This window comes from Pseudonaja textilis, chromosome 13 (assembly GCF_049901715.1).
Source record: "Pseudonaja textilis isolate UNSWEBS1 chromosome 13, rPseTex1.2, whole genome shotgun sequence".
NCBI lineage: Eukaryota > Metazoa > Chordata > Lepidosauria > Squamata > Elapidae > Pseudonaja > Pseudonaja textilis.
In genome coordinates, this window is record NC_142002.1 from 2,729,315 (window position 1) to 2,746,706 (window position 17,392).

At 45.1% G+C, this 17,392-nt stretch overlaps 1 protein-coding gene across 3 annotated transcripts in view; it reads left to right on the forward strand.

The window, feature by feature from the left end:
• Positions 1-16,892, forward strand: part of DPP8 (dipeptidyl peptidase 8) — a 30,595-nt gene extending 13,703 nt beyond the window's left edge. For all 3 annotated transcript variants that reach the window (XM_087941852.1, XM_087941850.1, XM_087941851.1), the window contains 11 exons: positions 257-434; positions 2,323-2,482; positions 4,372-4,451; positions 6,298-6,450; positions 7,325-7,460; positions 8,504-8,649; positions 10,679-10,825; positions 12,548-12,700; positions 13,172-13,314; positions 14,475-14,586; positions 16,543-16,892. In XM_087941852.1, the coding sequence (XP_087797978.1) occupies positions 257-434; positions 2,323-2,482; positions 4,372-4,451; positions 6,298-6,450; positions 7,325-7,460; positions 8,504-8,649; positions 10,679-10,825; positions 12,548-12,700; positions 13,172-13,314; positions 14,475-14,586; positions 16,543-16,668 (1,534 nt within the window). In that variant the 3' untranslated portion in view covers positions 16,669-16,892. The remainder of the gene's footprint in view (positions 1-256; positions 435-2,322; positions 2,483-4,371; positions 4,452-6,297; positions 6,451-7,324; positions 7,461-8,503; positions 8,650-10,678; positions 10,826-12,547; positions 12,701-13,171; positions 13,315-14,474; positions 14,587-16,542) is intronic.
• The last annotated feature ends 500 nt before the right edge of the window (positions 16,893-17,392 follow it).

Below are 17,392 nucleotides of genomic sequence, written 5' to 3' on the forward strand. Positions count from 1 at the left end.
GTCTCCTGCTTGGGCGGGTGGGGTTGGACTAGATGACCTACAAGGTCCCTTCCAAATCGAGTTTGACACACCTGTCTAGTCCATCCCTACACCCAGTGCGAGAATATCAGACCACCCTTGGCTGTCCAATCTTTTCTTGAATGTTCCCACTCATTGAAGCCCCATAATTTCAGGAATTTCCTTATCCATCAGTTCAGCTCCAGGAGTTAAAAGGTCAAGGAATATTGTATCTGGTTTCTGATTCCTTTCTCCTTAGCGCCTGGGCCATCCTGCTTGATCGTTCCCAAACCCGGCTGCAGATCGCTTTCCTTCCCCCAGCCTTATTTATCCCCGTGGAAGACGACGCCATGGAGAGACAGAAACTAATCGACGCTGTGCCTGACTCCATCACCCCCTTGGTCGTTTACGAAGAAACCACAGACATCTGGATAAACGTAAGGATGTATTCCTTCAGGGTAGCTGAAGTTCTCTAGCTTTGAATGGAATTGCTGGGATGTCATGGAATATGGGTCCAGAGAGAGTCCAGAGAGAGAGGGGGGAGAAACACCAGCTAATGGAGTTTGATAAGAAAGCTTTTTCAGTCAACAGGAAGAGTTGGTTAGCTTAGGCAGAGCCCGGGAGTTGTATAGCAATAGCCCTTAGACTTATATACCGCTTCACGGTGCTTTACTGCCCTCTTTAAGCGGTTTACAGAGTCAGTGTATTGCCCCAACAATCTGGCTCCTCATTTTACCCACCTTGGAAGGATGGAAGGCTGAGTTAACCTCGAGATGGTTGGGATTGAACTCCTGGCAGTCAGCAGTCAGCCTGCAATACTGCATTCTAACCACTGAACCACCAGGGGGAGAGAGAGAGGGGGAGACAGAAAGAGGAATAGATAGATAGATAGATAGATAGATAGATAGATAGATAGATAGATAAATAGCAATAGACCTTAGACTTATATACTGCTTCACAATGCCTGTTGCCCCAAACAATCTGGGTCCTAATTTTACTCACCTCAGAAGGATGGAAGACTGAATCAACCTTGAGCCGGTCAGGATCGAATTGGTGGCAGTGGGCAGAGTTATGGAAGGAGAGGGGGAGGGAGGGAGGGAGGGAGGGAGGGAAGGAAGGAAGGAAGGAAGGAAGGAAGGAAGGAAGATAGCAGTAGTCCTTAGACTTATATACTGCTTCACAATGTTTTACAGCCCTCTCTAAGCAGTTTACAGAGTCAGCCTCTTTCCCGCCACAATCTGGGTCCTTATTTTACCAACCTCGGAAGGATGGAAGGTTGAGTCAAGCTTGAGCCTGGTGGGATTCGAACTGCCAAACTGCAGGCAGCCGGCAATCAGCAGACGTAGCCTGTAGTATTGCACTCTAACCACTGCACCACCAAGGCTCATGAATGTGGCATTGACAGAAATAGAAAGGACTTTTGAAAGTCTACATTGTTAGTCAAGTCGTGTAGAGAGTGCTACTTTGGTTTAGTGATGAACTTACCAGGCTAAAAACTAGGAGATTGTGAGTTCTAGTCCCACTTTGGGGTTGAAAGCCAGCAGGATAACTTTGGGTCAATCATCAGGAGACAGTGAGTTCTTGTTTTGCCTTAGGCACAAAAGCCAGTTGGGTTGAATGTTGTTTGGATGTGCACTTTGTTTTATTTGTAGTTAGCTGTTGAACAAATATAATGCTTGACTTACGATCCTGGAATTATGGTTATAAGTTGTGCTAATATTAAGCAAATCCACACATAATAACACCCAACTCTATAATTTTTTGCAGGAGTGGGTGTCATTAAGTAAATGTTGAAGTTATTAAGTGAATACGTTGTCCAACCTGGGTGTTTTTTGCCAGAAATCTCAAGTAAACACTGCTGTCCATAAAAAAAAACCAAAATAAATCGTGCACCCAATTGTATAACTTTTTGCTCCGTGTGTATGTGTGAGATTAAGTAAATGTGAAGTCATTCAGTGAATACATTGTCCACCCTAAGTGTTTGGTTTTTTTTGCCAGAAACTGGAAGTAAAAATTGCTTTCCATGAGAAAAAAAAAACTATCATAAATCTTGGTCATATCTCTTTGGAAATGGTCATAAATGTAAATCGATTGCTGAGCACCTAACATGGGATCCCATGACCACATTTGGGGATCATCGGAACTTCAAACTTAGGTCAGAAGTAGCCTTGGGGAGGTCTGCCATCGGTTTGAACAGCCATTAATGCATCAGTAGTAAGCGGAGGATGACTAGTAAATAAGGAGATTTCCGTTACCCGTTTGAACTGACTCCTCCTAGTTTTCCTAGTCTTTGTTTTGACTTGCCGCTCTTCCTTATTTCCGCAGATCCATGACATCTTCCATGTTTTCCCTCAAACTCAGGAGGATGTGGTAGAATTCATCTTCGCCTCCGAGTGCAAAACAGGATTCCGACACCTGTACAGAATCTCCACCGTTTTGAAAGAGAGCAACTACAGGCGATCTTCGGGGGGACTCCCAGCTCCAGGTAACTCCGTTTTCCTTCCGTGTCTTAATCAATGGAAGACGTTAGGCGTGCATGCGGAAGGTCTCAAATTCGGTATAGGTAGTCCTCATCGTACAACCACTTGCTACTGGTCGTTCGAAGGGTTAGGGTTCGAAGTTACAGCGGCACTGAAACAAGCTGAGTCAGGTCACATGGGGAGCCGCTTAACGGCTGCACTAACTTTACAACCAGAATTCCGAGCTCAAATCGCGGCTGCTAATTGAGAACTACCTGTAAGGCAGCAAGGCTGTATAAGTGGAAGGTGGAAGGCCTGTCTCTTTTCTGAAAAGCTCTGCCAAATCTTTTATCGGCATAAGAAGTAGCTTGCATGGGTTTTACCCAAAGGTGCTTTTTTCAAGAGGCAACTGGACTTTCTGGTTTTTTTTGCTTTGAAGATGTTTCGCTTCTCATCTAAGAAGCTTCTTCTGCTCTGACTGGATGGTGGGGAATGGAAGGATTTAGACCCAGTGGTGGGATTCAAATATTTTTACCACCGGTTTGGTGGGTTTGGCTTGGTGGGCACGCTTTGCATGCATGCACACACTTTGCATGCATACGTGCGCCAAATGCGCACTTTGAGCAGGCACAGAGGCATTCTAACTCACCGAAAAGCCTCCAGGATCCCGATCGCTTCAGCAGCTGCTGCGCAACACTCTTCCGTGCCATGCAAAGCAGCTGCGCTTCAAATTCAGCGGATGAAAGTGAATCTGGGAGCGCAGGCAGGCAGGTGGGCCCAACAGCAAAGTGGCGGAGAGAACTGGTTTGGTCTCCGCTGCTCCTTGCTGCAACCGGTTCGATAGAATCAAGCCGAACCGGTAGAATACCACCACTGATTTATACTCCTTGCAGACCGCTGGTCATTTGCATTGTTTTAGACAGTCGTCGCGTCCACTTGGAGGGTTTTCTGTATCCTCAGGGTCACCTAAGTAGTGCAAATGGATGTGGAGCTTCTTGGAACTGCTGAAAGGACTGTGTTGTAGACTGAAGATAGAGGATGTCGTATCGCTCTCCCTCTGTGGAGAGCAGAGGTGGGATTCTACAGGTCCACACCTATTCGCTAGAACCTGTTGTTAACCTTCTAAGCAGTTCGGAGAATCAGTTGTTAGAAGAAATTCCTGGCCTAATCCTGTCAGGAAGGCAGGAAGGAAACATTCTGGTGTTGCTTATAGAAACTGCCTCTCCGTTAACCCTTATTACATTTTTGGCAGGACTAGACTTCCTGTCTCAGGAACTTCTCTGGAGTTTTTTTCCCCTCCTTTGCTAGTATTTTGCTTGTGTGGAGTGACCATTCAAAGTTACAATGGCACTGAAAAAAGTGACTTATGGCCATTTTTCACACTTCTGACTGTTGCAGCATCCCCACAGTCATGAGAGGCCAGGCGAGGAGATGCGTGCCTCGATGTGAGTGATGTTGAGTTGGCCACGCCCAGCCAGTCACATGACCACCAAGCCATGAGCACCAACTAAGCCACGCCCACAGAACTGGTTGTTATTTGAATTTGAATCCCACCCCTGGTTGAGAAGGGCTGTTCAGCCTTAATGTAGGTGGCCTCTTGGTCTCCTCTTTCAAAGTTTCGAAAGAGTGCTAACAACCAGGTGACTGCAAGGAGTATAAATCCTTCCGTTCCCCACCATTCAGTCAGAGCTGGAGAAGCTTCTTGGATGAGAAGCAAAACGTCTTCAAAGAAAAACAAAGAAAGTCCAGCTGCCTCTTGAAAAAGCATTTTCGGGACAACCACGACCTGGATGACTGAGAATCCCCAAAGCCAGTCCCAATTTCTTGCGCGCCTCTTCTATGTTCAGAAATGATGTTGCGTAGTTGAGCTGGGGAAGAGCATTGATGGGCTCCCGTATCTTTGATCTCCTTGTAGGTGACTTCTTATGTCATGTCAAAGAAGAGCTGCCCATCACCAGTGGAGAATGGGAAGTGCTTGGCCGACACGGCTCAGACGTAAGCTGCTTGGTCTCTCTTGTCTTTGATTGATAACGCTCAACTGGACCATGAGATTTGCATGAGATTATTGGGGTATCTGACATGTCCCCTAAACACGTGCTGTGATGACCCTGGGCGTGACACCAAAATAACAAAGTCACCAAAGTAGAATAAATTCCCTTTAATGCCTCCAACTTGGCCCCAATGTCCAATTATCCTTGGCTGGATAACAAACTCTTCCAAAAACAGTCTACGGAGGGCAGAAATGCAGTCCGAACCCAAAGTAAAGTTAATTAGAAATTTTAAAAACCCAACACAAACCATGCTGAAATAATTAAGACGGCAGGCAAGGATGATATATTGCAGATTTCTATCAGATAATGCAGCAACCACAGTTAGGAGGAAGCCAAAACCCAGCGCACGCTTTGCTTCCAGCAACTTTGCCATGCGCGGTTTATCCTTTTAAACAATCCTCCCAGCTGCATTCCATGAAGGGGATCAGGGCCCCTTCCTCCCCCGTAGACCACACCACTCATGTTTCTCCCTCATCCACTCCTCCCTGCGTGTCCTAGGATGAAGAGGGGATGGGCCTGAGTCTTCCTCTGAATGCTCATTCGGCCTGTGCTCTTCCCCAGTTTCCTCCACAACCACCGGAGCCACAGTCCCACTCCCTGTCAGCTGTTCCATCTCTCCCTCGGAGTCAGACTCCAACAGGGGCATGATAAGCACACTATAAAAAAGATGTTGAGACTCTAGAAAGAGTGCAGAGAAGCAACCAGGATGATGAGGGGACTGGAGGCTCAAACATACAAGGAACAGTTTTCCAGTGCACCACATTAATTATATTTCTAAGATGAGACTGGACAGCCACTTGTCTGGAAAGGTACAGGGCCGTGATGGCAAACCTATGGCACGCATGCCAGAAGTGGCACGCAGAGCCATCTCTGCGAGCACGCGAGCTGTTGTCCCAGCTCAGTTCCACTGCACATGCACCTCCCGCCAGCCAGCTGATTTTCAGGTATCTGCTGTGCATCGGGGGGGGGCGCATGCGGGAGACAGTGCGCATGTGCAGGGGTCATTCATACTTTTCATTATGGGTGCAGGCAGGGGTGGGATTCAAAAATTTTAACAACCGGTTTTGTGGGCGTGGCTTAGTTGGTGGGCATGGCTTGATGGTCATGTGACTGGGTGGACATGGCTTGGTCATGTTATTGGCTGGGTGTGGCCATCTCAATATCACTCACATCGAGGCACACATCTCCTTGCCTGGCATCTCATGACAACAGTCGTAAGTGTGAAAAATGGTCATAAGTCACTTTTTTCAGTGCCCATTGTAACTTTGAGTGGTCACTCCACACAAGCAAAGTGCCAGCAAAGGAGGGGAAAAAAACTCCAGAGAAGTTCCTGAGACAGGAAGTCCAGTCCTGCCAAGAATGTAATAAGGGTTAACGGGAGGCAGTTTCTGTAAGCAACACCAGAATGTTTCCTTCCTGTCTGCCTTACAGGATTAGCCCTTTAATTTCTTCTAACAACCGGTTCTCCGAACTGCTTAGAATGTTAACAACCGATTCTAGAGATTAGGTGCAAACTGGTAGAATCCCACCCCTGGGTGCAGGCACTTGTGCGCGTACACGCGCACGCCACAACAAAAATGTTAGCTGCCACTGACCTAGTCCAACCCTCTTCTCAGGCAGGAGGCCCTGTGCCATTTCAGACAAAAATGGCTTTGCAGAGTCACGTGGAGGATATTCTAGTACTTGGTAATTCTGCATCCACTTCCTTGTCAGGCAGTTGAGCTGCTTTGGGTATCCTTGATAGTAGAAATGTGGGTCATTTCTGTTTTGTGCTTTTGTTTTTTAATCAGATCCGGGTGGATGAAGTTAACAAACTGGTATATTTTGAAGGTACAAAGGATTCTCCCTTGGAACACCACTTGTACGTCGTTAGCTACGAGAACCCTGGAGAAATTCAGCGGCTCACCGAAAGTGGCTTCTCCCATGCTTGCTATGTTAGTCAGGTACCTATTCTAATCTAGGCAGTGGTGGGATTCAATTTTTTTTACTACCAATGGAAACAGACTATGAAGTAGGTGTGTAGGGTCTCTAACAATGCTTCGAGCTCTAAGCACACAGCGCTTATAAGCAGCATCCTGAATAATGGGAAGCCAGCTTCCTATAATCTTCTCCGCTGTCCTCACCACTCTCTGTAGGGACTTTCTATCCGAGGCACTGCTGCCGTCAAACCATGATGTAATTTGTTAAAACACTCTCAATCGTGCCTCTGTAAAAAGTGGCCAGGACAGAAGGAGAGAGATGGTCTGTCCTCATCCCACGCAGGAAACACCGGCGCTGGTTTGCATGATAGCTTTGCAGGAAGATAGATTTGGTCTTTAACAACCTTTTCCAATTTGCCAGCATCTCTTATTTGCGTTGGGGACTGGAAGTCCCTTCATTTGAAGCCAATGGCAAAATATGTAAGTCAGTCTTTCTTAGCTTGAAAATGTATGGACTTCAACTCCCAGAATTCCCCAGCCAGAGAGTCAGAAACCCTCCAACTTGCTACTGTTCATTCTCTTCTTCTCTCCCTTTCCACCTTTCCCAGCTTTTTAGAGTCATTTCCAGAGAGCTGGGTCTTCTTCACACATGTCCATGCTGGCTGAGGAATTCTGGGAGTTGAAGTCCACACATCTTCAAGTTGCCAGGGTTGAGAAACAACGATCTTCAGGATGGAGCAAATCTCCAATGCTTGTTGGAAGGTTTTCTCTCATCATGAAGAAACGGCAGTTCATCTGTAGTCGAGTTGACCTTGTTCTTGAGGAAAAGTGAAGAAGGAACTGGAATGCAAGCCAACCTTGGTTTGTGGGTCTATATGGTTTATCTCTCCTTTTGCAGGACTGCGACATGGTTATATGTAAATTCAGTAATCAGAAATGCCCCCACCAAGTCTCCCTCTACAAGCTGACTGGTCTGGAAGAAGGGATTGCTCGAAGGGCCAAGGAATTCTGGGCCACCATTTTGCATTCGTCAGGTAGGCGATTTTCTCTCAGAGGCCGGACATGATTCCAGTCTAGGGTGCTGTGAGGCTTGCGATGCTCAGGGGCATTTTGGTTTTATGTAGGGAACCCAGAAGGGGGGGAGGGAGGGAGGGAGGGAGGGAGGAAGGAAGGAAGGAGGAAGGAAGGAAGGAAGGAAGGAAGGAAGGAAGGAAGGAAGGAAGGAAGGAAGGAAGGAAGGAAGGAAGGAAGGAAGGATTGTTTTGTACCAGAAGTCAGAAACTTCTGGCTTCTTTTATGGGAAATTGGGCGTTTCAAAAAAAAGGGAATGGAATGGAATGGAATGGAATGGAATGGAATGGAATGGAAAGGAAAGGAAAGGAAAGGAAAGGAAAGGAAAGGAAAGGAAAGGAAAGGAAAGGAAAGGAAAGGAAAGGAAGAAGGGGAAAGGGGAAAGGAAAAGGGAAGAAGGGAAAGGTAAGAGGGAAAGGAAGGAAGGAAGAAGGGAAAAGGGGAAAAAGAGGGAATGGAAAGGAATGGAAGAAAGGAAAAGGGGAAAGGAAAGGAGGAAGGGGGAAAAGGAAAAGAGAAGAGAGGAAAGGAAAGGAAAGAGAAGGAAGGAAAGGAAGGAAGAAGGGAAAGGAAAAGAAAAGGAAAAAGGGGAAGAAATAAGGGAAGGGAAGGAAGGAATTTGTGTGTCCCGTTTGTCCTATGCCCCTTATTCCAGCCTTTTACAACCAGTTACTCCCAATTTAAACCTGACTTCTGGCAGATGGGTTTGGGATATTAGACCAACAAGAAAGCTGCTCAAAATCCAACATAAGGCCACCTTCCTCCCACCCTCCCTCCTTCCTTCCTTCCTTCCTTCCTTCCTTCCTTCTTTCTCCCTCCCTCCCTCCCTCCCTCCCTCCCTCTTTCCTTCTTTCCTTCCTTCCTTCTCCCTCCCTCCCTCCCTCCCTCCCTTTTCTTTCTTTCTTTCTTTCTTTCTTTCTTTCTTTCTTTCTTTCTTTCTTTCTTTCTTTCTTTCTTTCTTCTTTCTCGCTTCTCTCCTTGACAATGCCTTCTCTGCTTCCTGCAGGATCTCTCCCCGATTACGTCCCACCGGAGATCTTCTCTTTTCAGAGCTCCTCGGGGTTTGTGCTCTATGGGATGATGTACAAGCCCCATAATTTACAACCTGGGAAGAAATACCCCACGGTGCTCTTCATCTATGGGGGACCACAGGTGAGTCTCCGTCTTTGTATTTCAGCCACATTATTTGGGGAGGGGGAGAATCCACGAAAGTCTGCGTTGAGTAGATCCGATTGCCTGGTGCCCAGAAGGGGCTCAGTTTGGGACTTGCAGGAATGGCCTGTATTTGCGAAAATAGTTTATGCCCCATAAAGGATTTGGTGTTTTAGAACTGAGAACTATACTTAAAAGGGTAAATTGAAACCACTAGAGTACAGGCAGTCCTTCACTTACGACCATAATGGAGGCCAAAATTTCCGTGGCTAAGCAGAACAGTTGTTCACTGAGTTTTGCTCCGTTTTATGACCTTCCTTGCCACCGTTGTTAAGTGAGCTACCGCCGTTGTTCAGTTAATAACACGGTTGTTAAGGACAAGCTTCCCTGTTGACTTTGCTTGTCAAGGTCACTGAAACGGTCGTTAAGTACATGCCAGTTGCCAAGCCTCCAAATTTTAATCATGTGACTATGGGGATGCTGCCACGGTTGTTAACTGTGAAAAATGGCCATATTTTTGAATGCCACGGCAACTTTGAATGGTCACTAAGTGAAAAGTTGTACCTCTTACAGGACTACCTGTAATAACAATCAAAATCATGATAAGATGATGGAGGCCACCATCTTAATTACTTAAGTTCTCTGGAACTAAATTTACAGATGCGACTTTGGACCCAGATGAAAGATAACAAAATCTATTCTTGATGTTAAGTCAGGCAGGTAGAGCTGTGTTTGGTTTATTTTTCACATAAATGAAAGAATAGGAATAGGAATAAGAATAGGAATAGAATACAGTGGAATGGAATGGAATGGAACGGAACAGAATAGAATAGAATAGAACACGGAATGGAATAGAAAAAGAAGGAAGGAGAATAGAATAGGATAGGACAGGATAGGATAGAATAGAACAAGGAATAGAACAGAATAGAATAGAATAATATAGAATAAGGAATAGAATAGAATAGAATAGAATAGAATAGAATAGAATAGAATAGAATATTGGGATGAAGAATAGAATTAGAATAGAATAGAATAGAATAGAATAGAATAGAATAGAATAGAATAGAATAGAATAGAATATTGGGATGAAAAATAGGATTAGATTAAATTAGAATAGAATAGAATAGAATAGAATAGAATAGAATAGAATAGAATAGAATATAGAATAAGGAATAGAATAGTATAGAGAATAGTATAGAATAGAATCTATACTCATCTAGCTAGGAATCTAGCTCAAAAAATAGAATAGAATAGAATAGAATAGAATAGAATAGAATAGAATAGAATAGAATAGAATAGAATAGAATAGAATAGAATAGAATAGAGAATATTGGGATGAAGAATAGAATTTAGAATAGAATAGAATAGAATAGAATAGAATCTAGAATAAATAGAATAGAATATTGGGATGAAGAATAGAGTAATTAGAATAGAATAGAATAGAATAGAACAGAATAGAATAAACAGAGAGTCGGAAGGGACCTTTGAGGTGCTCTAGTCCTACCCCCTGATTAGGCAGGAAAACCTACACCACTTCAGAGAAATGGTTATCCAACATCTTTTAAAAAAACTTCCAGTGTTGGAGCATTCACCACTTCTGGAGGCAAGCAGTTCCACAGGTCAATTGTTCCAACAGTCAGAAATTTCTCTTTAGTTCTAATTTCCTTCTCTCCTTGATCAGTTTCCATCCATTGTTTCTTGTCCTGCCTTCTGTTGCTTTGGGGAATAAGTTGATCCCCTCTTCTATTCATTTCAGGAAGGAAAAAACATTCTGTTTGGACATTAACTGTGGGTTTACTCAGCATGTAGTAATTATAACAACAACAACAACAACAACAACAACAACAACAATAATAATAATCAGTAATTTCCAGGAATATTTGAATATTTCCTAAGTTCTTGGCTGGAATCTGAATTCCGAAAGAATACCAGTCCAAGATGAAGTGATTATTTATGTCTTTTATTGTTCCTTGATGAATAAGAACAGCATCAACAACAAGGACGATGATGCTTTGATGCCTCCTTCCAGGTGCAGCTTGTCAACAACCGCTTTAAAGGGGTCAAATATTTCCGACTGAACACGCTGGCTTCGCTGGGCTACGTGGTCGTGGTGTTGGACAACCGAGGTTCCTGCCATCGGGGCCTGGCCTTTGAAGGCGCCTTCAAATATAAGATGGTAAATTTATTTATTTTGTTTCTTTGCCAAGCATGTATGAGAAAACATATATGTATTGTATTGTCATGCCCCTGTCAGAATCTGATTCGGAGGGGAAGGCCGAGCAGCTGACAGGGATTGGGGGTGTGGCTCTGTTGGCTGTGGAAGAAACTGGGGAAGGGCAAAGTCAGGGTGGGCAGAGCAGGGAAGAGGTAGAACAAGGGAGAGGGAGTTCAGAGGAAGACCCAGGCCCACCCCCTCTTCATCCTAGGGCAAACAGGAACAGAGAAGGGAGCAAGGTGAGTTGCGTGGTTTACGGGGGAGGAAAGGGCCCTGATTCCCTTCATTAGGCAAAGCTGGGAGCACAATGTTTAAAAGGGGAGTTTGCGCACAGCAACTTGTGGGAAGCAAATCGTGAATTATCTGGTATCATCAAGGCTTATCTGGATTCCTGGTGTCTTCCCAACTGTGTGTGTTTTGCTGGCCGTTGAAGTCTGCAATTCCTTCTCCTGCCCTGTCAAGTTAATTACTGCAGCGTGGTTTGTGTGGATTGTTATTTACAGTTTGTATGTACTTTGTTCTCGGACTGAATTTCCTCCACTTAAAGACTGTTCTAGAGAGATTTTTCTCCAGCCGAAGGTAACCTGGACATTGGGGGCAAAGTTGGAGGTACTAAAAGAACTCTTCTTACTTAAGTGACGGTGTTGCCTTTGTGCCACGCCCTTTTGGGTCATCACAGGGTTGGACTAGAAGTCCTCCAATGTCTTTTCTAACCCTGTTATCCTTAGCAGACAACAATTGTTAGCAGACAATTTTGTGTACTAAGCTTAGGTCGGACCATAGGTGGTGTAATTCTAGGTGGTGTAATTTGTCCAGGTCCAAAACTTCAAGCCTGGTAGCCTTAGGTATTCTATTAGAATAGAATAGAATTCCTTTATTGGCCAAATGTGATTGGACACTCAAGGAATTTGTCTTGGTGCAAATGCTCTTGCAAGCAGAGGAGTGGAGTACTTTTCTCCCGAAATACCTCTGGACTTGCTCAATGGTATTAATGTCCATTATACAGTGTGGACTCCAGGCAGAGGAGATGTATTCGAAAATTGGTCTGGCAAAGGTTTTGTATGCCGAATTGGTAATTGTCTCATGAATGGAGGTAACAAATGCTGAAAGAGACCAATGGCCCTTGTATAATTTTTTTTTTTTTGTAATTTTGGGTGCCCTCTGAACAACATTGAAATGCTGGCTGGGGAATTCTGGGAGGTGAAGTCCTAACCTGTTTCTCTGTTCTCATTTTTAGCTGGGGGAGAGCAGAGGCTCAAAAGTGATGGTAAACATTAACATAGAATAAACATACAAGCTAGAGTGAAGTTTTTCCAAGTTTTTTTTTTTACTGGGAATATGAATAGAATAGAATAGAATAGAATAGAATAGAATAGAATAGAATAGAATAGAATAGAATCGAGTTCTTTTATTGGCCAAGTGTGGTTGGACACCCAAGGAATTTGTCTTGGTGCAAATGCTCTCAGGGTACATAAGAGAAAAGATACGTTCATCAAGAGTCAAGAATCATCAGATACCACAGATAAGACAGGTATTTGTCCAGAATAGGTGACCTGCTTGAGCAAGGGGTTTGGATTAGAAGAACTCTCAAGGTCCCTCCTAACGCTATTATTCTGTCATTTATACACTTGGTGATATTTTCTTCCATGCCTGCTTTTATTTTTTTTCTCTCCCTCCCAACAGGGACAAATTGAAATCAGTGACCAAGTGGAGGGCTTGCAGTATTTGGCTTCCCAATACGAGTTCATTGATTTAGACCGGGTTGGCATTCATGGTTGGTCCTATGGTGGATTTCTTTCACTGATGGCCTTGCTTCAGAAGCCGGAGATCTTCAAGGTTGGTTCCCCTGCCACGGCCCATTCACTTCCTTTGGGCACGTGTGTGACGTGGATGTACAGAAGAATCAGGGGGTGACACAAGAGCAATATTCCAGTATTTGAGGGGCTGCCACAAAGACGAGGGAGGATCCCCCTGTTTTCCAAAACACCAGAAGGCCGGGACAAGAAGCAATAGATACGGTTAGGCTTTGATCAGGGGTGGGATGCAAATATTTTTACTACCAGTTCTGTGGGCATGGCTAGGTGGGCGTGGCTAGGTGGGTGTGGCCATGTGACAGGGGGTGGAGAGGGGTGAGGCCAGCCAGGGGCACGGTTTGCCAATTCTTCGAACTGGGCAGAATCGTAACAACCGGTTCTACAGAACCAGTCTGAACCGGTAGAATAACCACCCCTGGCTTTGATCTAGTCGAGATAATTCTGCCCAAGGCTTACAGCCAATTTGCCTTTGTGTGTGTGTGTGTGTGTGTAGGTTGCAGTTGCGGGTGCTCCAGTCACATTGTGGCTTTTCTACGACACGGGTTACACCGAGCGTTACATGGGACACCCAGACAACAACGAACAGGCCTATTATTTGGGCTCCGTAGCTATGCAGGCAGAGAAATTCCCTTCACAGTAAGTAGACGTGACACTTAAATAAAGAATATAAAAATGTTTTTCTTATTACAAAAAAAAAAAAAGGAAACATACGGTATATATCTCTAATAAAGGTAGTCTTCAACTTACAACGGTTCACAGTGACCATTCAAAATTACAACAGCACTGAAAAAAGTGACTTATGACCATTTTTCACACTTATGACCATTACAGCTTCCCCATCAGAGGGGGTGAATTCAGCCGGTTCTTTCCAGCTCTGGAGAAATTTTGAGTCATTTGGAGAACCGGCAAATCCCACCTCTGACTGGCCCCGCCAATCCCAATCTCTTCTCTGCCTCCTGAGTCCCAGCTTATTGGCTGGGTCTCCTTTGGTCGCCCTGCCCAGGAGAACGGAGCTGGAAAGCAGGTTAGCGGGGTGGGGAGGGGAGGAGGATTTTGCAGTAACCTTCCCCTGCCACACCCACCAAGCCACGCCCACCAAACCACGCCACGCCCACCAAGCCATGCCCACAGAACTGGGAGTAAAAAAAATTTGAATCCCACCACTGATTCCTGTGGTCACATGGTCAAAATTCAGGTGCTTGGCCATTGGTTCATCTTTATGACGGTAAAAGTTGCAGTGTCCCAGGGTCATCTGATCCACTTTTGCGACCTTCTGAAAGCAAAGTCAATGGGAAACTTAACAATTGTGCTCCTAACTTAACAGCTATAATGATTCACTTAACACCTGTGGCAAGGAAGGTCGTAAAATGAGACAAAGCTGACTTAACAAATGTTTCACTTAGCAAAATAAAGTTTGGGCTCAGTTGTGGCTGTAAGTTGAGGACTACCTGAAATGAGATATATATATATATATATATATATTTAAGTGATGGCTTTGACAAATGATTAATCTGAGTATGCCTTAGAAGCTGAGGCCCAAATATATGTGCTTGAGCAATGAAATTATTGGAAAAGAACCAGTTCTACTGTTATTGCTGGATTTAGCTTTTTTTATTTTCATCCCAGTTGCTAACTTTGAGTAGCTTTTGTTTGTTTTTTGGGTCATTCAGTGGTTTTATAAAATACTGCATTCCTGGAGCGGATGAAAAATTCTGCAGGAAAATCTAATAGTTAATTTCTATGAAGGATTGTCTTTCTAATTACATTTTTTCTCCTTTTTTTGTCGGTTTCTTCAGGCCCAACCGATTATTGCTACTACATGGATTCCTGGATGAAAATGTTCATTTTGCACATACTAGTATTTTGCTGAGCTTCCTGGTCAGGGCTGGAAAACCCTACGACCTCCAGGTAGCAGAGAAATTTGTGCAGCTCTAAAATGCAAGGGCTAAAAAGGCAGTTGGGTCTGGTTTGGGCTGGGTGTCACAGAGGGAGCAAGGCTGAGGCAGGATCAGGACCATGGAGAGCTCCTGGCTAACTCTCAAGAGAGATGTTGTTCTTCTACCCCCGATAAAATGAATCCAGCCAGGTCAACCTTTTTCCTCCTGCGGCTCTTTCAGACTCTCAGAATCTTGTAGAACTGAGAAATTACAAAAGGAATTTAGGATGAATAAAGTTGTTGTACAGTGGTAGTCCTTACCGCTGTTTCTTAGCAACTTTTTGAAGTTGCGATGTACCTGGAACAAGGGAGTTACCACCCAGCTCTGAGGGTTATTTCCTCATGGTCACGCGACCACTCTTTTTACGTCCCTGTTCTGACCTCGGCTTCCCCCAATGGCACAAAGCTGAGCCTTCGTCCCAATAAACCCCTTTTATTTAATTTACAATGAATTCCTCTCCAGCAATGTTTGTTGGCCAATAGTCTTTCAAGATAGTTCCCAATTGCAGACTTTTTTTATATAATTTTTTTTTGTTTTTCAAGACAAACTTATACAGACAAAACATAAAACCATCTTCCAGTTATATACATACAGTGTGTCAGTTGGTTACAGATCTTTTGTGCTATCCTTTCATAGTCCTTACAGACTTTTATCAAGCTTGGAAAGTGGCCAGGCCGATATCTTTCATAAGCGCAATACTTGGCAAGAATGCAGGAATGAAGTAATTGTCTCCTACAAACACCCCTCCCCTTTCGTGCCTTTTTGTATTCCCTAGGGGAGGCGCCATTCACCGTCGACTCCCAAGTCGACCCTTGTTCCTTAGCTGTTCCCTTCGTCTGGCAGCTCTGCGCCTGCACACACTGGGAACAGGCTCCAGCTGTTCTTCTGCCTCACTGATCTCCGACTCTGAGGGCAGCTGATAACTGTCAGGCGGCCCTGGCCCCATCTCTGCCTCAGACGCAGAGCCCTCGTCAACGCCTTCCCTAGACTCCAGGACTGGCCCATGCGCCTCCCCAACCTCCTCACTGTCCACTCAGCTAGCTGCTGATGGTCCACAACAGTGTCTCAGGGGTCACATGACCACACTTCAAGTGCTAGGCAGCACAGCCGTGTTTAGTGGCATTTGCAGAGTCCCTCGGTGTTCTGACCCAAAACCTCTTCCAATAAAACAAACACGAACCAAAGGGAACAAACCTTTTATTGATTCTTACGAATCCCCAGTTAAAAGACTGCTGCAAATGAATAAACTTTGATAAGCACGAGCCTCGCCAAAACTGTGCGTGGCTGCCAAGAATAACAGATTAGGTTACCTAGAAATATTTCCCAACACAAGAGTCTTCAAATACCAACTAAGATACTGCAATGTCCACGAGGCTGAGTTTCAAAACTTCTTTGCTTCCTGCAAAGAACGTCCTATTCACAGCTGGCTTTTATCTTCTTGAGGGAGGGGCCATTACTTTGCAGCCTTACTCCCGAGTCACCCGTGCTGCTGCAGCTGCTCTTGCCTGTGAGCAATCCTGCATGCACACGCACTTGACACAGGCTCCTCAGGAACCTCCTCATCATTGCTGCCAGCCCCCACAATCTCTGAAGGCAGCAGTCCGCTCCCTAATGGTCCTGGCCCCTCATCCGAGTTCTCGCTTTCCTCAGCCGTCCGCACCTGCTGCCGGCTAACCACACCACTCGGTCATGTAACCAGATTTTACAACAGTTTGAGGGGGGGAAAGCGGGCCTTGTTTTCCCTTCTTTTCAAAAATTGGCCTCCAACCACGCGGCTTTCCTTAGCTCCAGGTGGAAAGAAACAGTCTAAATTTCCTTGAGGTGGGTGAACACCTGACACCCTCTTCCCCAGAGATCCTGAGGATTGGATCCCATCCTTCTGCATCCCAGTCACAGCTGGATTTCTTTCGCTTTCTTCCTCCCCCAGATTTATCCGCAGGAGAGGCACAGTATCCGGGTCCCTGAATCCGGAGAACACTACGAACTCCACCTCTTGTACTACCTCCAGGAGAATCTGGGATCGCGCATGGCCACGCTGAAGGCAATGCCCTGATGGCGTCTCAGCACGATGCGCCCACAGCTGCTTAACCAAATACGAGTGTTTGAATGGTGCCTTCCTTCCTGGGGCCTGCTTTTAACCGAGAGAGGAATCAATTCGCTGCCCGGCTGGATTGGTGATCATCCTCCTTTTTCACCCCGGTCCGGCCATACAGGAGATTGCTGTACAGCAAATGAATAATTTTAAATGTAAATAATAAAACGGATTGTTGTACGGTCTCTTGGATTCTGGGTTTCCTCCCTAAACGGTGTAATATTGCTTACAGAACAATAGCAATAGCCCTTAGTGCTTATAAGCAGATTACAGAGTCAGAGCCTGTTGCCCCGCCAATTATCGGGGTCTTCATTTAACCGATTTCAGAGTGATTAAAGGTTGAGTCAACCTTGTGCCAGTCAGGATCGAACTGCTGGCAGTGAGCAGAGTCAGCCTGAAGTACCGCATTCTGATAGATGGTAGAGATAGATGATGGACAGACAAGACAGACACAGTGGGAGACAGAGAGATAAAAACTGAGAGAGCGCCAGCACTTAGACTTATATACCACTTCACAGTGCTTTTACAGACCTCTTCTAAGCGGTTTACAGAGTCAGAGCTCGGAAGGATGGAAGGCTGAGTCCACCTTGAGCTGGTCGGGATCGAACTCCTGGCAGTCAGCAGAATTAGCCTGCAAAATACTGCATTCTTACCGCTGCGCCACCACAGCAACAAAGGTTAACTG